Source organism: Ostrea edulis, chromosome 2 (genome assembly GCF_947568905.1).
Source record: "Ostrea edulis chromosome 2, xbOstEdul1.1, whole genome shotgun sequence".
In the NCBI taxonomy this organism is placed as follows: Eukaryota; Metazoa; Mollusca; class Bivalvia; order Ostreida; family Ostreidae; genus Ostrea; species Ostrea edulis.
The window spans coordinates 6665334-6689325 of NC_079165.1; the positions used below are offsets into that span (position 1 = coordinate 6665334).

The 23992-nt window shown below is 37.0% G+C and overlaps 1 protein-coding gene across 1 annotated transcript in view; it reads left to right on the forward strand.

The window, feature by feature from the left end:
* Window positions 1–4242: 4242 nt before the first annotated feature.
* Window positions 4243–23992, forward strand: part of LOC125679157 (trichohyalin-like) — a 31388-nt gene continuing 11638 nt past the window's right edge. Inside the window, 18 exon segments of the mRNA XM_056157481.1 lie at window positions 4243–4739; window positions 8138–8245; window positions 8365–8476; window positions 8932–9062; window positions 9541–9594; window positions 9801–9874; window positions 10365–10493; window positions 11487–11498; window positions 12830–13015; window positions 13935–14009; window positions 14338–14424; window positions 14839–14975; window positions 15273–15311; window positions 15944–16061; window positions 17200–17297; window positions 18969–19100; window positions 19473–19590; window positions 20249–20425. Coding sequence (XP_056013456.1) covers window positions 8158–8245; window positions 8365–8476; window positions 8932–9062; window positions 9541–9594; window positions 9801–9874; window positions 10365–10493; window positions 11487–11498; window positions 12830–13015; window positions 13935–14009; window positions 14338–14424; window positions 14839–14975; window positions 15273–15311; window positions 15944–16061; window positions 17200–17297; window positions 18969–19100; window positions 19473–19590; window positions 20249–20425 — 1767 coding nt within the window. The 5' untranslated portion in view covers window positions 4243–4739; window positions 8138–8157.

Below are 23992 nucleotides of genomic sequence, written 5' to 3' on the forward strand. Positions count from 1 at the left end.
GCCGTACAAATTCCGGTGCCGAAGGGCAAAAGTGTTACAGGTCGGTATTACCGAGATGTTATTCTAAAATAACTCAAGCAATATTACCATAAATGACGCCCTGTGTCAGGATTTAGACATGTTCGTCTACTTCATGATAATGCTCCATCACATACATCTGAGCTTGTGAAGCAATTTTTGAAGTCGGAGAAGGTTACCATCTTGCCACACCCACCATACTCTCCAGATCTAGCCCCATGCGACTTTTTCCTTTTTCCAAAACTTAAAAAGTGCTTATCGGGTCGTCGTTACAAGCCGCCCTTGGCTCAGCCATCAGTCAGTGCCTCAGAGGTCTACCTAAATCAGCGTACCGTGACGTATCAGAGGTTGAAATTATGTATTTCAAATCGCGGAGAATACTTTGAAGGGATGTAATGTTCATTTCACTATTTGAGTCGAATGTTTTTGAGATATCGTACAATATTCACATTACATATTGAACAACCCTCGTAAAGTAATGGCCAATCAAGTTCTTAGAAAGAGAATGTCAAATTTCTAACCATAATGGGTGACATTTCTAATAGAGAACAACTCGTTATTTGCCTCAGATATAAGTAGACATTAACGTCAAACTGACAACTCAACTGTATGACAAACGGGATGATATAGCTTCTCCATCGTCAACTTCCCACATTTATGTAGCAATATTCCATTATCAAATGCATATGGTGTTTATATATCTCAACTGATTCGATATGCAAGAGGTTATTCTGGGTATAGTCAGTTTTTAAGTCGAGGTAAGCTACTGACAAACAAGTTGATGGTACAGGGATTTCAACAGTCTCGATTGAAGTCAGCATTTCGCAAATTCTATGGTCGTTATAACGATCTAGTTCGTCAATACAACCTCGCATTGGGTCAAATGCTGTCTGACGTGTTTCATACCGATTGTTAAGCCGTTCTTGGCACACTGATTTTGACTGCGGATAACTCCGTTTACCTGATCAGGATATGGGGCTCACGGCGGGTGTGACCGGTCAACAGGGGATGCTTACTCCTCCTAGGCACCTGATCCCACCTCTGGTGTGTCCAGGGGTCATTGTTTGCCCAACTATCTATTTTGTATTGCTTGTAGGAGTTATGAGATTGATCACTGTTCGTTATCTTCACCTTGCATATATCGATGACCAGTTTGTGCCATACGAAATTTTTGTTGGCTTTTATGAAGTCGACGACAGTAAAGCCGATACAGTCGTTTCTGCAATCACTGATACCTTGACCAGGTTCAATATTCCTTTTAATTTACGGGGTCAGTGTTATGATATGGCTGCATCAATGGCAGGGTCAAAAAGCGGAGTTGCAAAGCAAATTTTAGAGAAAGAGAGCAGAGCTCTTCATTCCCACTGTTATGGTCATGCTCTAAACTTGGCATGCTCTGATGCTGTTTAATCATCTACAATTATGAGAGATGCCCATGAAATAACGCGTGAAATAACAAAATTGATCAAAGAGTAGCCAAGAAGAGAAGCAATTTTCAGAAATTTGAAAGAATCTGAGAATTTAAAGACTTCATCATCTGGAATAAGAGTTTTGTGTCCAACAAGGTGAACAGTTCGAGCAGATGCTCTTCATAGTGTAATACTTAACTACGAAATATTACTGGGCGTATGGGAGTAATCGATGGAGTATGTAAAGGTTTCAGACATGAGATGCAGAATAAGAGGGGTTATGACCTACATGAACAAAGTTTACTTCCTCTTTGGCTGTCTGTTGGGTGAACAGTTGCTCCGTCATAGCGATATTCTTAGCAAAACCCTTCAGACAAAAACTTTTAATTTGTTTTCTGCAGAAGGTTAGAAAATGGCTTTTAGCACGGTAAAAACTCTGGAGTCTCTTAGAACAGAGGAAGGAACGCCTATGGACTAGATATCTGAATACTAGAGATGGCAAAGATTATCAGGAATACTGTAAAATACGGAACCAGGTGAAGTCTAATACCAGGGAAACTACTGAACAATTTGAAAAACAAATGGCGAGTGAGGTAAAGAGTAATCCGAAGAAATTCTAGAAATATGCACGAACTAAAACCAAGACAAAATCTAGTATACCAGACTTGTTCACAAATGGCGAAATGAATGAATCAACTAAAACGGACAAGGAAGAGGCTGATGTCCTAGCAGATTTCTTTACATCGGTATTCACGATAGAAACTGACACTGATATGCCAGAAGTAGAGAAAGTTGATGTAACTTCACTAAGTTCAATGACCATTAATGTAGAGAAAGTAAAGAAACAAGTTGATGCTTTAAAGATTACAAAGTCACCTGGGCCTGATGGATTGCATCCACGAGGTAAAGAAGTAGCACAATCAATATGTCTTCCATTGTCCATAATGCATGCATTTCAAACATCTATAAACATGACAACCTTACCTGAAGACTGGACATGTGCAAACATAACAGCTTTATTCAAGAAGGGAAATAAGAAAGTAGCTGGAAATCACAGACCAGTGAGTCTCACAAACATTATTTGTAAAGTAATGGAATCACTTGTAAGGGAAGAAATACTAGAACATATGAAAAAGAACAATCTATTCAGTAAAAGACAGTTTGGTTTTGTAAGTGGTCGCTCAACAGTACTTCAGCTACTTCAAGTAATAGACAAATGGACTGAAATATTGGACGGCGGCGGATGTGTTGATGTTATATACTGCGAGTTCATGAAGGCATTCGATAAAGAAATATGGAATTACTGGTCAATATAGTGCATGGATAAGATCATTTTTACTGGGCCGCAAACAGCGAGTAATAGTCAATGGAAAAAAAAAGTCAGAATGGAAATCAGAATCAAGTGGACTCCCACAAGGATCAGTCCTTGGACCAATCTTGTTTGTTCTTTATCCGACGACATGCCAGAAGTAACAAGCATTGGAACTGAAACCCTTTTATTTGCAGATGATACTAAGGCATTCCGTGGGATCTTCCAGGAATCTGACTGTACTGAATTACAAACAGACATACATGCACTACAGAAGTGGTCTGAAAAATGGCTCCTATGTTTCATCCCCAAAAAATGTAAGGTTATGCGTATTGGGAAATCTTAACATCGAGAAGAAGGCATACAACCTGAAAGAGAGTTTACCACCTATGGAATATGTAGAAACAGAAAAAGACATAGGAGTAACAATTGACAATAAGTTGACCCTCAACCAGCATATATCAGACAAAATAAAGAAAGCAAGTTTTGTCATGGGCGTACTACGAAGAACTATGGAGTATATGAATTGTGAAACATTCAGTTCGCTTTACACAGCGCTAGTAAGACCTCATCTAAAATATGCCAACCAAGTCTGGTGCCCACATCTCAAGAAACATATTGAATCAATCGAAAACGTACAGCGAAGAGCCACCAAACAAGTGCCGGACTATCAAATCTATAATATGAGTGTTACGGGGTTGTAGTGGTAAATGATAAGATGAATTGGTATTTTCTATTGGTTTATTCTGGCATGTTTACTTGTTATTTGAATTCTGCAAAACATCATATAAAGAGAAATTAAGTACATGTGTATCAATCAGTACATAGAAAGAATATCATAATATTTACATTTTAGACTAATTTACATAAAAACATAGACACATACATTACTAGACAAACGGTAATGCTAGAGTTATTCCCCTTTATACAATATCATTCGAATACTATAGCAATTTGAGTTGGTCACAAATTTTTACGGTACAGACATAGGCCTATGCCAAAAATCTTAGAATTCAATTTCTAACACTCAGGTGCAATTCTCCCCAAGACATCACTTCTTCCATTCAGACAACAACTGAATTCACCAAAACAGAAGGCATATATCGAAATTGCAGTATTGTAATGCCAGCAACAAATGTTACCAGTGAAAGAATGTATAATGATATGCAAGTTGTGTATAATTGCATGGCTAACAACACTTGCATGTGCTTTAGTGCCAATAAAGAATTGAATTAATATTGATGCAGTAAAATGCTGTAAAGTGAAGTACAGTAAAGTATGCAGTAACATGCAACGGGAAAAAAATATACACAGAAATATTCTTGCTATTTTAATGCCTGGTGACCATCCTGCAATATATCGACTGAAAGTGATATTTAAATTATTGTTATTAAAGCTAGCTTAATATACTCAGGTGACCGATAAGGCCTGAGTATTACGCTAAGTTATGATCAAGTTTGAAACACGCTTCTAAATAAATTACTATCAGGGCCGTAAATTACATGGAGGCGGAGGAGGCAGCTGCCTCCTCCAACTTTTGAGCCAAAAAAAATTAAAATTTAAAGTTCATTAGAATTTATGTTGTTTCCAATAACTAAGAACATGATACCTCCCTTAAAAAGCATTCCAAATCTTTCTTTTAGAATGAGTTAGTCAAGTAACATCTTAGAAGGCCCTAGAATCAAGGATTTTGCACGAAACGTGTTCAGTGTGCACAAAATGGGCGGCCCCCAGACCCCCGCCTAATTTCCTGCCTCCTCCAAATTGAAGGTTAATTTACGGCCCTGACTATAGAATATAACTCAACTGAGTCAATGATATGCCGATGAGGCTATGCATTTGAAAATCCCGCCAAAGAAAGAATTTCCCACAGTTCCTTGGAGCGTCGAGGAAGTAAGATGGCGGAGTGGCCGCGATCGGACTTGGGTTGAGAAATCGTCACAAAAGATATACATCACAAATGGGAACGTCAACGTTATGACTGTCACTTAGCAAAAACATTGGTAATGAACAATTTGTTTCTGTATTTAGATTAGTAACAAATGGTAATGTAACGTTGTTAGTGCAAGTTTATAAGTTGCATGAATGTAAACATGTTTGGGCTCATGTTTTGAATACCTGAACTGTCAGTTTTGACTTGCTATTAATAAGAATTCATTTATTATTTCAAACTTGACATAAATCATTATTTTTGATCTCATATAACAGTACTGTAAAATTTATTTATCTTGCAAATATTCTTTAACCATGAATACAATACTGCAATATAAGGAGTAGAAATGAGTGTTGGTAAAAAGGGTAGTGAAAACCGGGCCGGGTCACCTTCGTAACGTGATTTTTTTTTTTACTCTCTTCATTGATATATCATTGTTTATTTTGAAACTTACAGAATATATTTTCAGTGATACATTTAGTCTCCAGCACAAAATTTAGCACATAATATTACCTACAGATAAACTCCATAAAGAATGCAATGATTCATGTATAAAATTTATCCGAGATTCCTCTGACTCTTACCCCCGCTTTTATATTTGACATGTGCGGGGGAGAGTCAGAGCGGACTCCATATTGAAAAGTGGGAATTCAGCGACACCAGCTGGTGTCGCTGCTTTACCTACCTCTTACAACTTTATTTCGCGGATCTATCTTCCAAGACGCGAGGATTCAGTTATCGAAAGATTATTCTACAAATACATCATGATTAATACGATGCTATCGCCGTTTAAACGATGAAATTTTGTGTTTATATGTGCTGACGTCGTGCGCAAAGAAATTAAATGGCGAGGCGGCGACCTAATTCAAGTGATGCTCCATTTGTCGGTGTTAGGGCCGTTTAAACGGCGATAGCATCGTATTAATCATGATCTATATATAGATTTATCTTCCGATAACTGAATTCTCACGTCTTGGAAGATAGATCCGCGAAATAAAGTTGTAAGAGGTAGGTAAAGCAGCGACACCAGCTGGTGTCGTTGAATTCCCACTTTTCAATATGGAGTCCGCTCTGACTCTCCCCCGCACATGTCAAATATAAAAGCGGGGGTAAGAGTCAGAGGAATCTCGGATTAGTATAAAATCTGGTTGGTAAAATGGGTAGTGAAACCAAAACACACATTGTTGCACATTTTCTGTGAACTATGCATCTGCTGATTAAAAACTTGCATTTTTTCCAATTCATAGAGAGTTGAATTCAATACTCAATGGATTATAAGCACAGGCACTCGACGTTTTAAATATCTATAATAAAAAAAAATTGTCTTCCTGTAAACATGATATTGACAAGGTATACCACGCCGCCATCTTGGTTTTTGTTTTTAGCAGCTGCATCGCTTGAAAATTTCGGCGAAAAGTTCGATATAATACAATAATTAGAACCCTACCGTTTAGAAGCAACTCTGTCAAGGTCTTACCTCTCTCATCGTCATGGTGAACTGGAAATAAAGTCCATTTATCGGCTATAATCAACCGTCAAACATCGTCTACTGCTTCTCAAATGCGAGAAATCGCTGAAAGGTGGATGTACGTAGACATAATTTTGGGATAGCCCTTTTTTCATTGGTCGATAAAATTAAAAATAGTAAATATTATAATTAGCAGTAAATATGTTCTAGTCAGCGAGGTAATAGATCTTGAACACTATTCTATTAATACATACTTTATTTATTTTTTTAAACGTTAAACATGATAACTTCACTTATTCATGCATTCGTTTCTGTTGAAAGTAAATTTCATAACGTAATAAGAAAACTTCAAAATTGAATTCACACACACATGCACGCACCCCTACACGTGGGTATACTCTCAAACTTACACAGTAACATTTATACATCCAAATGTCCTGTCCTGCTTATCTGTAAATTTTCAGTGTTGTCACAATAGGGTGAAATGGCGTGGGTTGGAGTCGAAGCGGGGGGGGGGTCATGAATATTTCCAATTTTATTTGGTAATTTGATAGATTTACTAAATTTCCCGTGCCAGCCTGTCCCGAAACCACACAATTGTGCCGAGTTTTATTGTTTGCAGGACTGCAACTACCTTGCATTCAGTGCCCCCCCCCCCCCCCCCCCCCCCCCCCCGCACAAGCGTCAGTGGGTACATTAGCAAGGGAATTCTCATTTGCATAATGATGTCAACTTCCGTCCCTAGATCAGGATTTATCGCATTTTGAGGAGCAGTAGACGATAGTAGATGCTTGATTATATCTGATCAATGGACATTATTTCGAGTTTTCCATAACGATGCGAGAGGTAAGACCTTGACAGAGTTGCTTCTAAACGGTAGGGTTCTAATTATTGTATTATATCGAACTTTTCAAGCGATGCAGCTGCTAAAAACGAAAACCAAGATGGCGGCGTGGTATACCTTGTCAATATTATGTTTACAGGAAGACAATTTTTTTTTATTATAGATATTTAAAACGTCGAGTGCCTGTGATTATAAGACAATTTAAATGAATTATATTTTACTTATCAATTTTTCGATACCCAGGCCAAAAGGAAACCAAATGCAGTTGAGACTGGGCCGGCGTTATTTATTCTGATTTGTTTTGGTCTAAAAAATTATCATTTATTGATAGATTATGCATACTTCATATATATTTAAACTGAAGATAGGGTTTAAAGAGGATTATCTGGAGAGCAATTAATTACTATGTACACTAATTAGCATGTTAGCATGTTGGAGGTAGGGTCCTATGGAAAGCTGAATAAGTTACAGTCAGGTAGATCATTGGAAGGTAAGATTATTTGAATTTCATCCTTGTGAGATCAAAGTGATATCCATTCATAATTAGTAATTGAAGGGAAGATGAAATTTTGTTCAAGATGCATGAAAGATGAAAGTGATAGCTAAAATCCTCATTTTATTTGGAATTTTGATATTCAGCTAGTGTTACCCGTATCCGGTTCCTTTTAACCCAAGTTTTAACAAATTGTAAATATTAAGTACGACTCACATGATAGGTACTGCAGCATTTTAATGATAAATTATCCTAATATTTATCGAAATCATTTGTAGTTTCATTGTTGTGTCACATGTATACCTGTCTTAATCACAGAAAAATATGTATTTTCTCTCACCACCTATTTTACCAACCTGAAATAAACAATCGTTAATATTTTCACAACGAAGCAAAATTATGCCGTAATATTTCTATCTAAGATTCAATGTATCATCCAGATAAGGACCAAGAGGTTTGACATCAAATAAAAATAAATTAACAAAGAAAACTAAAACATTTGGGTTACGAAGGTGACCCGACCGGCATGATGGTTTTTTTTTTTTTTTTACCCTTTTTACCAACTATTAGTAGAATTTCACATGTTATCAAGGTTAATGTAGAAATAAATCTACTGCCTTTTGTGCATATATACTTAAATGGACATTTAATTTTAATGTGTAGGTTGAATCTAAAACATCAAAATGTATGAACAAGCGAAGTCCACCATGATCAATGATCAGTTGATCCTTGAGGAGGATTACGATGAAAATTATCAGCCGAGCGAGGAAGGTATGTCATCTTCTATTGAGTCATTAATTATTTAGATATGGATATTTTAATAAGTTGTAAAAATGTTAGTTAAAACTCATTTTATTTTATTTTAACACAGTTATTTCTTTCCCTTTCAGAAATTTATGAATATGCACAGATCATTGGCATTGATCCTAAAACAGAGCCACACTTGATTTACATAGCTAGGGAGGGAATCAGTGCCCCACTACCAGACCACTGGAGACCATGGTAAGACCATATATCATTTTCTTTACAATTGATATATGTTCAGTTGCATATTTCATTAAAAGAATTAAGATATTGTTATTATATGTTATTTTATATGATTTTTGGCATTTAATGCTTTATAAACCACAAAGTGGTTTATGAAAGAGTGTAAACTATTTTGATAAATGCGGATCAACCAATAACATTGCTTGTGTAGAGGTCAGCCGGGTTCAATCGCCGATGACTAGATAGCTTAGTTGGTAGAGAACCTGACTAGAGAAAATTCAGGGGGCCCGGGTTTGAATCCAGGTCTGGTCCATTGCATTTCCTCCCTTACTGTTACACTTGTTATAACTGAAGTTAAGACATCAAGTTTCATAGATTTAATGTAGAAGGTTACAGCAAAGTTCATAGAATTAATATGAACAACTACAGCCAAGTTCATTAATTAATGTGAAAAACTACATTTTTTTCAGCCAAGATCCAAAGGGAGACATTTACTACTTTAATTTTGCGAGTGGAGAGAGTATTTGGGATCATCCTTGCGATGAGTTTTACAGGAAGATGGTCATGGAGGAGAGGAAGAAACTAGCTGTTAACAGAGGAGGTCAGTATTCTGTGAATTGTGGTTATTTTACAATCCATACTTACATGACACAAAGATGATTTTAACAGGGGTGTGATTTTTCCTCTTTTCAGAGGAAATCCTATGATTTGCTCAATTTTTGAAAAAATGAAACACTCTGGATTTGATCTAAAGTGGCTGAAAATGATATTTTTCCAGGTAGAGTGAGGTGTTTTCCTCCCTTTTTGACCAGTTTTCCTCTTTTTTCTGAGGAATTCAGTCACATCCCTGTTTTAAACAGAGACTGTGTAAGATGAAATTTTTGTTGTTAGACATTTATTAATGTGAAGAAAGAAGGTAAAGTTATATTGATTATGAGTTTTACTGAAGTGTAACATACACGAAGAAGCATGTGTAAACTAACATTTTGTTTGTGATTTTTACAGGTCCCCCCTCTCGTGGTGGTCCACCAGGGTCAGGAAATAATGTGTAAACTAACATTTTGTTTGTGATTTTACAGGTCCCCCCTCTCGTGGTGGTCCACCAGGACCAGGAGCAGGAAATAATGCAGCAGGTAAGATCAAGGAATTCACAAATATTGACCTCCTAAAGTGATTCATAAGTTGGTGTAAATGTTTGTTAAGCATTCTGACATGTGTAGTTAACACCTACTGTTAGCTGTGGAGATTGACTTGGTAATTTGGCAAATTTAAGGTAATTTAATAATTACTTGGTAATTTGGCAAATTTAAGGTAATGTGATAATTACTTGGTAATTTAGGTGCAAAGAAAGGGAAAGGAGGCAAGGCAGAAGGAGCCAAGAAAAAAGACAAGAAAAACAAAACTGCAGACAAGGTATAAATTGTTTGTTTATATATTGGCAGTAGAGAAATAGGTGAAACTGAAAGGTGTATGTGTGTAGCCATATTCTGATTATCACTGATAATAGGTTATTTGTTAAAGCTGTGTGTTTCTGTTAATTAGTGTTTGTGCTCAAATCATTTATTAATATTTGTGTAAAATAAAACTAAATTTTGATTTGTAAAAACAAGAAATGGGTGACATGAAGTGCCATGCAGTAATTAATACATGTCACTCATTATCTTATCAATCTTAGCAATAAATAACAATATAAGATTTAGCTGTGAAGCATATAACATACTATCACATGCTGTTCTTTCATGTTAAAGACTTATTTTTTTTTTGGTTTTTAGATATTTATTTAATCAATTGTGTGATCTTTTGATTATTTCAAATAATTGATGATTAAAGTGATCTAATTTCCCATCACCAGCTCAGGATTATAAATTTGACTCATGTGGTGTCCATTTGAAATGCATTTCAGCTTGGTCCGTTGAAGGCTGAGCAGAGTAAAGGAATACCATCGATGCACAGAAACTCAGGCCTTGACCCTATGAAGTCTTCAAGTGGCCAGTTAGCTCCCCTTAGGGGTTCTGCTGGAAACAGCCAACCGGTAAGTAACTGTTTACTGATGACACAGCGACACAGCCATGTTAACATCAAGGAGATTTAAATGAAGTGTGAAATGTCAGTGTTTGAATTAAACATGTTAAAGATAGTTTAACTTATAGTTTAGATATACAGGGTTCTCCACAAGGGATTTACCATTGGAAGCCCACCATGAAGAATATAAAATTGTTTGATCAAACAAAAATACAAGAAATGTTTTTTACTGATTCTTATTTTCTAACTCATATTCTTAAATGTTCTTTACAGAGATCATTAGTTATTAAAAAAAAAAGAAGGACTAATAGCATTTCAGAGCTTCTAGACAAAAAGAACCCCAGCATAAAGGGGCCTACAAAATACCACAAGTCTAATGTTCTAATATCCAAAGTGTTATTACCAGGGATATGTAACTGCCGTATAAATGTATAATCTATAGACACTCAAAAAATAATAATCCAGAATTTCCTTTTATTAACATAGACAAATTGATGAATGCATTTGTACACAGAAAACTGTTCTGCCTTCTCACGTGATTTTGATTTCTGTAGAATAGCTGACTTACAGTCAAGCCTTCATATAAACAGGAGAATGAAACACTGCTGTTAAAGTACTTGTATACTGGATATGTGTACGCTTGGTTACATAGCGTACTATGCTAATGATAAATATAGGAATTTAATTTGTTGTTGATGTTACCCTCAGTTGATTAAGTAAAGCCGAAATGAGAGACACAAATTTGTGCTTGCATGCAGCCTCTTTCACGGTTAAATTTTCAGAAGTGGAGAACCCTGGATATTTTCAAATTTCATCAACAATGAAAGTATTAAAGCGTATTGCGGATTTAAAATGCATTTGTTCAAGTTACATGTAGTTCAGATACCCATATAGTGTTCATGTTCAAACGTATAAGATAGGAATCAATAGTTCTTAATTCATGGAAAATGTGTGTTATTAATTGACGAAACATTATCTTTTATAAATTTTTTGTTTTTACTAGAATTCCTCGTCTGTAAGTTCCCAAATAAGCTAACTAGATTTTAGTGTGCATTGGCAGCTCATGTCATTCATGATTTGCATGCCAGTTTAAACATTCAGTACATCAGACATTGTCTAAACAAGTATTTACATTGACCATTGCATTGAATTTGTGTGACAATTAAACGTTTTTCTTTCTAAATTCTTGTTTCAAGTTTTATTCAAGAGTTTTATCTTTGTGGTTTTCAAATTGAACTTTTACTTTCTTAAATTTATTGTTTTGAAAGTAATTGATTTTCAATATTCTATAATTCAACCCATAATGTGTAATGTAGTAATCTGAAATATTCTGCAGGTTGTTATGATACAGTACATACTGATGACAAATGTATGCATTTGTGATTTATTCATTTGTTACATGAATATGCCAAAACAAAGTAACTACAAATTTCAACTAAGTTTTTAAGTCGTCATTGATTGTGTAGATGCTGGGTTTGCAGATCTAAGTAGGGTGATTAATGAGATGAAAACATACTGACCCGGTGCATCTATCAGTAACTCGGAAAGAAAGACTATGTTATTTTAAAATTTTGCAATTCATAGCAACATGAATAGGTAACGCTTAGTGGTGAAACATGATTCTGCATCTCATCCCTCAAACCGTTCAAATGAGCCCTCCTTTTACTTCCAACTGAGCACATCTACTTCATATTTAGATACAAACATGCTTTCGGAATGATGACAATTATATTCAGTCTTGAAAACGTAATCAATTCAACACCGCATTTACAAACATGTTTCTGATTCACTACGTCAATTGTCATGATGTCCAATGGGTGGTTAGTGTAGAATTTCAAAATAACCTGCTAATCTCAAATGCATATATATAAGTAATGAATAGTCATTTTAAACTTCAGTGAGCTATGAAATGCGGAAGTACATGGTGAAATCAGCTGAGAGTGCCATTCGTCTTCACAGGATTTAATCATGTGGCTGCCCCACTTCACATCTCAGTGAAATTTTTAGAATAATTATTTATTTCTTGTCATTGATACATGTATCATAGTGTTCATTGAACTACATCTCATTAGATCACATTTCATAATAATTTACATAGTATATACTTTTAATACTATTATATACTATATAGAGCAGAGGCAACATGTATATTACAGTAATCTCAACAGAGAATGTCATATTAAAACTATTATTTAAAAAAAATTTCTTATGCTTCAGTAAATATATGGTTTGATAAAGTAACATGTGAATTTCATGATTTTGAAACATGATAGAAAATTAATTACATATTAAGAATTGTTTGTAAGATGTTTGAAGTGTTATAATGGTTAAGTTTTGACTGAACAGGTGAAGTCCAGCATGAACACGACCACGGGTTCTCTGAAGTCCAACAACCCAAATGTCCTCAGTAAAAGTGGTAATCTGACCAGCAGCATGAGTATTCCTATCTACTCAACCGAGTACGAAGAGGACGAGATCGAGCGCCCAAGGAACGATCTCGATGCCCATGATCTCGCCATGCTTGGTTATCAGGTAAAGAGACTTATTATCCCCCCCTGCAAATGAAGTTCAGACTGAGTATATTAGAATCAATTTATATGTCTTTCTCACGATTTCCCACCATCCAATGTGCCCTGCGGGGGTATTGGTCCCATTAGGACAGTTCTAGTACTGTAAAGCATAAAGAAGGCATCGGCAGCAGGCTAAGCCTGTAACTTCGTATTTGATCTATTATATATATATTCAATTAGTCAATCATTTAGAAATATATTGCCATGCCTACTCATCAAATCAGTATGTGCATGAATTTCAGAGAAAATGCATGAATTAAAGGGACTGGTTCACGATTTCCCCTCAAATTTTGTTTTCACTTTTAATGACCAAAATCTACTGTCTTGTGTGTTTAAAAGGTTTCATTAAAGAAAAGAAAGATTATACAGTGTCATAGAAGCTCATTGTAGAGAGTTTTTTATTTGTTTTGTAAACAAAGATTGTGGTATGTTGTTGTTCACAAAGTTTTCAAAAGAAATGAATATCAATCCAAGTTTATTATATCTATCACAATTCAAACATTGTTTAAGTAAAATATGTTGTTTAAAAGATAAATTTAAAATGCTTTAATTTACAAAATTAACATTTCACTGGTTTGTTTGTAAACATATAAAGATTGAGTATTTGTGTACATAGCACAGAGTTAAAACAAAAACATTGCTCTTTTCCTTGCATTCAGAAAGTCAAAAGTTTGGCTGTCAACATTAAATGAGTTATAAGTTTAATCTTTAATATCAAAAATCAAAAATATTTTTTTCCAAATATTGTGAACCAGTCCCTTTAAATGTCTGACTGCCATGTGAAAGACAACACCAGTCAGGATTTATAGAGAAGGAACAGTTTATGTTACCATTCACACTTTTTATTAAAGCAACTTGTGGGTTTTTTTTCTGAATGATAGGAGTCTGATGAAGGAAGTGACAAAATGAAGATAGAAACGGAGTCTGAGGACAGTGAGGACTATGGCAAAGATATTGTAAGTACATTAATTAGTACATGTAGTAAGTACATTAGTATGTGTAGTAAGTGCATTAGTATGTGTAGTAAGTACATTAATTAGTACATGTAGTAAGTACATTAGAATGTGTGGTAAGTACATCAGTATGTGTAGTAAGTACATTAGTATGTGTAGTAAGTACATTAATTAGTACATGTAGTAAGTACATTAATATGTGTAGTAAGTACATTTGTACATGTATGGTAAGAAAATCAGTACATCTGTACAAGACTCAGGTTATTGTTTGATAAAGAAGTTATGTTTTAGATAATACAGTACATGTGCTGTTTTTTGTGATCTTTTGCAGGATTTTGGAATTGACAAAAATCTGTCGGAAAGAATCATGGACATGGCCATAGAAAACTTGGATCCTGTCCGGGGCTCGTTGGAAAAGGTAGGTGTCCATACACTGAGGACAGGGAAAACAATAAGAGAGGGTCTACAGGGCAGGTGCCATTGATTTTAGATTTATCTTAGCTCTAGACCATTTCAAAATTACTGAGTGATAATATGTTTTAGTCCATTAAAGTGATTTATTGTTTTCATGATTGAAAGTTGTTGAAAATGTTCAGCACAATAAAATGAGGTTGAGAAGCTTTATTCACAAATATACAATATACGCAGCTTTGATTAAATGTCTTAATTTGAGGAAACACACATCATTTATAATGGCTCATTCCCTTTAGAATCATGATCTTGAATGAGATGTAAATATCAACAATAGATGTATAATCTATTACGGGTGAATTTATCTGACAGCTGATAATGGCGTCCAGTCTGATTTTGTACAGGTGAGTTTCTCTGATAGTTGCAGGATTTTGAGGGCACCATGTCTGCTATGTCCACAGCCCGAGTTGAGTCTCCTGGGGGCAAGATCAGCCCGATGGACAGGATGGAGGAAGAACGAAAGCGAAGGGCAGAAATAGCCGCCAGTGCAGCAGAGAGGTACAGCAGTGCTTGTTATGTTTCATGTCAACATCAATCTTATAACATTAAGTATATCCATCATTCCCTGTACTGCATTAATAATTCATCCCCCATAAATATTAAAGGATTTAGTAAGTTTTAGAATAGTCAATTTTTTCTTTCATTTGAATACTTTTTGTGACACATTAAGTAGACATCGACACTATTTTCTACATGCATTTATTTTTTCCAACTAACTGGGAAATATATATACTGAGAACACACGGCTATCTTCCTGTGGATGTGGAATGTAAGCATGCTGTTTATTTTACACAGGAGACTTCTAGGTCTGGACGGCTATCATTCCGTTGAGAAGTAGGTCAAGTGTGTCAGCTTTCATTGGCATGTAAAGGGAAATAATCCTTTAATGTTTAGCTTGTGTTTGCCACTGTCTTCCTAACCACCTATTTCTCATGTAAGAAGTCGATTAAGTGAACTAGGTGCACTATGGGTCTCTTTGGCCAAGAATTTACATGTTGCTTTTACAGAATGCTGGCAGAAATTTATGGAGACTGCTATTTTCATGGATTTTTCTACCGATTTCTTTTTAAAATCTAAAAAAGACACACACTGTATTTTACGATAATTATTTCTGATTTTAACTTATGCTCAGTATGTTTTTTTTTTATGTTGTAAATTTTTAAAGATTTGAAAGAACACTAAATTCTCAAGGCCAATAGTGGACACCTCTTTGCTTTCTTCTGTCCTGTATTAATTCACAGGTTTAAAGCCAGAATACTTACAGTTTTCCTTTACTTTGTATTTGTACAGTGTGTGTACCTAATATTCACAATACAATGAGCTTAAAAGCAATCAAACTTTTCCTATCATCACTCCACTAAAGGCAGAAAACTTATTGTGTATCAATGTACTGTCATTTGTTTCCTTTGTAATACAGATATCAGTTACTTTGTATTTCCTAGAACTAACAATGAACTGTTTTTCAGGAAATCTGATTTCCGGGACGAAGAGAACCAGCTTAGGGCCAGCAATGACCGGTCGCTGAGAGAGCTTGAAGACAAATTACTGACAGAGCTAGAGAACAGAAAACTAGAACTCCTGGAGGTATGCAAATTATTCTTATTTAAGTATTGAAAATTTAGTAGTGGTTTTAAGGTTATGAAATTTTCTGACACTTTAAAACAATACTGTAAAAGTGGTTATTTAAATATAGAGGTAATAAGCATGTAAATTCCTCTGTATAATGTCTCCACATATCAAATACCAGAGTCTCCAGCTAAGTTATAGCCCCGACCACACCCCTGTATCAGCTCTATCTTTGTTTAGGAAGACGAGAAAAATTATGGGATACAATTATTAGGACTCTGACATTTGGTGGGTGCCTTATAGTCATCACTGTGTTGGTCTATCAGCTATTCTATGGCACACTATGACTTAGTGTCTTTAGGAAGATTTTCATCAATTTTATACACAATACTTGGATTTATCACGGGGCCCTTTCTGACTTGTCGGTTTTCTAGCCCGTACAGCGATCTTTGTTCCTCAACTTTGCAATATGAGTGTTGAAGTAGTAAACCACACTATCAATGATGTTGTATACAAACTAGCAGTATTTTAAGGAAACATTTATTTTTGTCATTCATTGATTCTTTAAGTTTGAGATTATTGAAGTTTACAAACTGAACATGCCTTTCCCTAGTTTTCAGTTTTAGTTAGCCTGTCAGTACCAATGTAAACAATGTGGCTCTGGACTTAACAATTATTTTTAATTACTTTATTTGATTGGCATTTTGGTTTCTATCTACTGTGCATGTCAGTCTCCAAAAAATACTGATAAGGCTGATCAGAGGTTCAATAGTCCAAGATGCTGGTATGTGAGAATGGTAGTTTCCAAAAGTGTGTATTTTAAAAGAGTGTAACTATTTATAGTTAATTAATTAGTGTCAGTCATGTGTCCAGATCTTGTTAGTTAACTAATTAGTGTCAGTCACATGTCCAGATCCTTTAGTATATGTAATTGCACTTTCTTTACTAAAACTTTAGCAATACAAGTTTCCACATATTTCTCCCTGATCTGTAATGTCAGACACTTGATATTCCACATTGTTAATTACCACTGTTACATAGGGAATCGGCAAATGATCTCAGTCCACTTGAGATACATAAATTGGTAAATTTTCAAGCTTAACGATTTGGTACTAAAGTTGGAACTAATACCAAACCAAATGAATGTAATTTTCAGGAGAAAGATTTCAAACTACGTAAACTTCAGGAAGAGATCAAAAGGGAGTTGGAAGATGAGGAGAGAAGGATAATGAGAGACAAAGAAGACCAAGTCAAGTAAGTCTCTCAGTGTAAAATAAGGTAATAAGATAAAAAGAAGAAGTCAAGTAAGTCTCTCAGTGTAAAATAAGTGAGATAAAGAGAGCAAGTCAAGTAAGTCTCTCAGTGTAAAATAAGTTAGCGAGATAAAGAGACCAAGTCAAGTAAGTCTCTCAGTGTAAAATAAGTTAGTGAGATAAAGAGAGCAAGTCAAGTAAGTCTCTCAGTGTAAAATAAGTTAGCGAGATAAAGAGAGCAAGTCAAGTAAGTCTCTCAGTGTAAAATAAGTTAGCGAGATAAAGAGAGCAAGTCAAGTAAGTCTCTCAGTGTAAAATAAGTTAGCGAGATAAAGAGAGCAAATCAAGTAAGTCTCTCAGTGTAAAATAAGTTAGCGAGATAAGAGAGCAAGTCAAGTAAGTCTCTCAGTGTAAAATAAGGTAACAAGATAAAGAGAAGAAGTCAAGTAAGTCTCTCTGTGTAAAATAAGATAATGAGATAGAGATAGAAAGTTATTAAAGGATCAAGTCAAGTAAGTCTTAGTATATTATAAAATGATGAGATTTTTAGAGAGAGAGAGAGAGAAAGATTAAAGGACCCAGTTAAGTAAGTCACCCAGTGTAAGTATGATACCAAGATAAGGCCAATTAAGATTAATTGATAGATTATCATCCCCGCCCATCCCTCCAAGAAGAGCCCAACCCGGTGTTTTTTTCATTTTCACAGAATGTTGGTTTTATATCTTCTACCAAGGATTCTTTGAATGTTAACTTGATAAAGATTTTGTGTGATGCCTTTTGTCATTAATTTTTTTCTCCTCTGGGAAATAAAAAGTAAAAAATAAAATCCTCCCACCCGCCCCATATTTTTTTCTGATCCTGGATGATAATCTACAAATTAAGTTGAATTGGCCTAAAGAGAGAGAGAGATTTATTAAAGTATTAAAAGACCAAGTCAAATAAGTCTCAGTGAATGAGATAATGAGGTGTAGAGAGAGTTATATGATAGAAGGATTGAAGACCCAAGTCAAGCAAGTCACAGGGCGTATAATAAGAAAATGATATATAAAGAGAGAGTTATAGAGGTATTAAAAGAGCAAGTCAAGTCTGTGTAAAATAAGATAAAGACAGAGTTGTAGGAGGATTAAAGGATTAAATCAAGTGACTTGGTGTATTGTAACATAAGACTCGGTGTATTGTAACATCAGGAGGTAGAAGTTATGGGCGATGAATGGGGAACTAAGAATTGGTTAACATAAAGTTAAGTTAACCCAAACTTAACTTGGGTAACTTAACCCACAATATTTAACCCACTTTATGTTCACACTTTACTTGTTTTGGGTTATGTTAACTCATTCCACACCTGGAACACTTAAACCCACCATGGAAGTGAGTTAGATTAATCCAGTGTGAACCATCGTAAGTTAACCCACATTTACCTTTGTTAATTCAGATTAACCTTGTAACGTGAAATTGTTTTACATCAATTATTTTATCAGTTATAGCAATTTCACCTCAAATTTCATCTCTTGTCAGAAAAGTGTATAAATATTCTTTAATCACCAGTAAGATTTACTAAGATGAATCTGAACTTTGTATGATATACATGTATTTAACATTTAGACTTTGATTAAGTACCCTTTGAAAATCAGTAAAATGCAGAAATGAATACCTTTCATGCCTCACGTATCAGGGAAATGAACAGTAAGGTGAAGGAGGAGTTAGATAAACTCCGGACAGAACTCGAAGACAAAAATAGTCAGCAGAGTAATAAACTCCAGGCACAGATTGATCAGGAACAGCAACAGAAGGAATCAGAACTTCGGTAAACACATGTACCAGCTGAGTCGGTGTTGTGGTGCATGTTTGTATGGTGGGCAGGTCTTGTATATGTTGTGATTCGGTTCCACGTGGTTTGTAAACTCTTGTATAATTAGTAACTCACCATTGTAGATTGAGTCCATCCAACATTTTCTATATGCAATGCATGTAGTTATATGAGGAAAAAGAGGGAAATGCTGTTATGTGTACAAATGATGCCTTGTGATGTGCACATATTATGTGATGTGTACATATTATGATGTCATGTGTATTTGTGTGGTTCATTTGCATGACACTGTCTGACATACCCACTATTTACAGACACACAGCATTGTCAGTGTATCAGTTATTTATGGAGCTTTCTGTTGTTTTCCAGACGTCAGATGGATTCAGCCCTGGAGAAATTAAGGAAAGAGGTTGGATCTTTACAGAGAGAGGAACAGTCCAAGTTAGAGGAAGAGAAAAGAAAATGTCTGGAGAGACTACAACAGCAGGTAGGGGATTTAGTGTAAACAGAGAAGATACAAACCCCTCTCTATCTGTTTTTTATGTGGATCAGCCCTCTCTATCTGTTTTTTTTTTGTGGATCACCCCTCTCTATCTTTTTTATGTGGATCAGCCCTCTCTATCTGTTTTTTTTCTTTTGTGGATCAGCCCTCTCTATCTTTTTTTTTTTTTTGTGGATCACCCCTCTCTATCTGTTTTCTTTTTTTTGTGTATCACCCCTCTCTATCTGTTTTTTTATGTGGATCAGCCCTCTCTATCTGTTTTTTATTTGGATCACCCCTCTCTATCTGGTTTATTTTTGTGGATCACCCCTCTCTGTTTTTTTATGTGGATCAGCCCTCTCTATCTGTTTTTTATGTGGATCAGCCCTCTCTATCTGTAATTTATGTGGATCAGCCCTCTCTATCTGTATTTTATGTGGATCAGCCCTCTTTATCTGTATATTATGTGGATCAGCCCTCTCTATCTGTATTTTATGTGGGTCAGCCCTCTCTATCTGCTTTTATGTGGATCAGCCCTCTATCTGTATTTTATGTGGGTCAGCATGTCCAATATTGTGTGTTCATCAACATGAATTCTGTGTCTCTCCAACACATTAAGTAATAATAACATGGTGATTGAATAAAATGGTGACTGTACATGTAGGTGGAAATGGCCACAGCCAGTGAACAGAAGAGACTGGAGAACCAGAAACAAGAGGCCATAGAAAGCATGCAGTCCAAACAGAAGTATGAGCTGGACAATATCAAGGATGATCTTGAGAAGAAACATCGTGACAAGGTGGACAGGCTGAGGACTGAACAGTCGGAGAGACATGATGAGGTAACTATAGGGAGGGGTGGCTGCATAATTGTTAGGAGGGGTGACTGTATAATTGTTAGGAGGGGTGGCTGTATAATTGTTAGGAGGAGTGGTTGTGTAATTGTTAGGAAGGGTGGCTGTATAACTGTTAGGAGGGGTGACTGTATAATTGTTAGGAGGGGTGGTTGTGTAATTGTTAGGAGGGGTGGCTGTATAATTGTTAGGAGGGGTGGTTGTGTAATTGTTAGGAGGGGTGACTGTATAATTGTTAGGAGGGGTGGTTGTGTAATTGTTAGGAGGGGTGGCTGTATAATTGTTAGGAGGGGTGGCTGTATAATTGTTAGGAGGAGTGGTTGTGTAATTGTTAGGAAGGGTGGCTGTATAACTGTTAGGAGGGGTGGCTGTATAAATGTTAGGAGGGGTGGTTGTGTAATTGTTAGGAGGGGTGACTGTATAATTGTTAGGAGGGGTGGCTGTATAATTGTTAGGAGGGGTGACTGTATAATTGTTAGGAGGGGTGACTGTATAATTGTTAGGAGGGGTGGCTGTATAATTGTTAGGAGGGGTGGCTGTTAGGAGGGGTGGTTGTGTAATTGTTAGGAGGGGTGGCTGTGTAACTGTTAGGAGGGATGGCTGTATAATTGTTAGGAGGGGTGACTGTATAAATGTTAGGAGGGGTGACTGTATAATTGTTAGGAGGGGTGGTTGTGTAATTGTTAGGAGGGGTGACTGTATAACTGTTAGGAGGGGTGGCTGTGTAATTGTTAGGAGGGATGACTGTATAATTGTTAGGAGGGGTGGCTGTATAATTGTTAGGAGGGGTGGTTGTGTAATTGTTAGGAGGGGTGACTGTATAACTGTTAGGAGGGGTGGCTGTATAACTGTTAGGAGGGGTGGCTGTTAGGAGGGGTGGTTGTGTAATTGTTAGGAAGGGTGACTGTATAATTGTTAGGAGGGGTGGCTGTATAATTGTTAGGAGGGGTGGCTGTTAGGAGGGGTGACTGTATAATTGTTAGGAGGGGTGGCTGCATAATTGTTAGGAGGGGTGACTGTATAACTGTTAGGAGGGGTGGCTGTTAGGAGGGGTGGTTGTGTAATTGTTAGGAGGGGTGGTTGTGTAATTGTTAGGAGGGGTGACTGTATAATGTTAGGAGGGGTGGTTGTGTAATTGTTAGGAAGGGTGGCTGTATAATTGTTAGGAGGGGTGGCTGTATAATTGTTAGGAGGGATGGTTGTGTAATTGTTAGGAAGGGTGGCTGTATAACTGTTAGGAGGGGTGGCTGTATAATTGTTAGGAGGGATGGTTGTGTAATTGTTAGGAGGGGTGGCTGCATAATTGTTAGGAGGGGTGACTGTATAACTGTTAGGAGGGGTGGCTGTGTAACTGTTAGGAGGGGTGGCTGTATAATTGTTAGGAGGGGTGACTGTATAACTGTTAGGAGGGGTGGCTGTATAATTGTTAGGAGGGATGGTTGTGTAATTGTTAGGAGGGGTGGCTGTATAACTGTTAGGAGGGGTGGCTGTATAAATGTTAGGAGGGGTGGCTGTATAACTGTTAGGAGGGGTGGCTGTATAATTGTTAGGAGGGATGGTTGTGTAATTGTTAGGAGGGGTGGCTGCATAATTGTTAGGAGGGGTGACTGTATAACTGTTAGGAGGGGTGGCTGTGTAACTGTTAGGAGGGGTGACTGTATAATTGTTAGGAGGGGTGACTGTATAACTGTTAGGAGGGGTGGCTGTGTAACTGTTAGGAGGGGTGGCTGTGTAATTGTTAGGAGGGGTGACTGTATAATTGTTAGGAGGGGTGACTGTATAACTGTTAGGAGGGGTGACTGTATAATTGTTAGGAGGGGTGGCTGTATAATTGTTAGGAGGGATGGCTGTGTAACTGTTAGGAGGGGTGGCTGTGTAACTGTTAGGAGGGGTGGCTGTGTAACTGTTAGGAGGGGTGACTGTATAATTGTTAGGAGGGGTGACTGTATAACTGTTAGGAGGGGTGGCTGTGTAACTGTTAGGAGGGGTGGTTGTATAATTGTTAGGAGGGGTGACTGTATAATTGTTAGGAGGGGTGACTGTATAATTGTTAGGAGGGGTGGCTGTGTAATTGTTAGGAGGGGTGACTATAAATGTTAGGAGGGGTGGTTGTGTAATTGTTAGGAGGGGTGGCTGTGTAACTGTTAGGAGGGGTGACTGTATAATTGTTAGGAGGGGTGACTGTATAATTGTTAGGAGGGGTGACTGTATAATTGTTAGGAGGGGTGACTGTATAACTGTTAGGAGGGGTGGCTGTATAACTGTTAGGAGGGGTGGCTGTTAGGAGGGGTGGTTGTGTAATTGTTAGGAGGGGTGACTGTATAACTGTTAGGAGGGGTGGCTGCATAATTGTTAGGAGGGGTGACTGTATAACTGTTAGGAGGGGTGGCTGTATAATTGTTAGGAGGGGTGGTTGTGTAATTGTTAGGAAGGGTGACTGTATAATTGTTAGGAGGGGTGACTGTATAATTGTTAGGAGGGGTGGTTGTGTAATTGTTAGGCGGGATGGCTGTATAATTGTTAGGAGGGGTGACTGTATAACTGTTAGGAGGGGTGGCTGTGTAACTGTTAGGAGGGGTGGCTGTATAACTGTTAGGAGGGGTGACTGTATAAATGTTAGGAGGGATGGTTGTGTAATTGTTAGGAGGGGTGGCTGTATAATTGTTAGGAGGGGTGGCTGTATAATTGTTAGGAAGGGTGGTTGTGTAATTGTTAGGAGGGGTGGCTGTATAATTGTTAGGAGGGATGGTTGTGTAATTGTTAGGAGGGGTGGCTGTGTAACTGTTAGGAGGGGTGGCTGTATAATTGTTAGGAGGGGTGGTTGTGTAATTGTTAGGAAGGGTGGCTGTATAATTGTTAGGAGGGGTGGCTGTATAATTGTTAGGAGGGATGGTTGTGTAATTGTTAGGAGGGGTGGCTGTATAATTGTTAGGAGGGGTGGTTGTGTAATTGTTAGGAGGGGTGACTGTATAATGTTAGGAGGGGTGGTTGTGTAATTGTTAGGAAGGGTGACTGTATAATTGTTAGGAAGGGTGGCTGTATAATTGTTAGGAGGGGTGGCTGTATAATTGTTAGGAAGGGTGGTTGTGTAATTGTTAGGAGGGGTGACTGTATAATTGTTAGGAGGGGTGGTTGTATAATTGTTAGGAGGGGTGACTGTATAATGTTAGGAGGGGTGGCTGTATAATTGTTAGGAAGGGTGGTTGTGTAATTGTTAGGAGGGGTGACTGTATAATTGTTAGGAGGGGTGACTGTATAATTGTTAGGAGGGGTGACTGTATAATGTTAGGAGGGGTGGTTGTGTAATTGTTAGGAAGGGTGGCTGTATAATTGTTAGGAGGGGTGGCTGTGTAATTGTTAGGAGGGATGGTTGTGTAATTGTTAGGAGGGGTGGCTGTATAATTGTTAGGAGGGGTGGTTGTGTAATTGTTAGGAGGGGTGGCTGTATAATTGTTAGGAGGGGTGACTGTATAAATGTTAGGAGGGGTGGCTGTGTAATTGTTAGGAGGGGTGACTGTGTGACAATGGAGGCAGGGAAAATTGTATCTTTGTGTA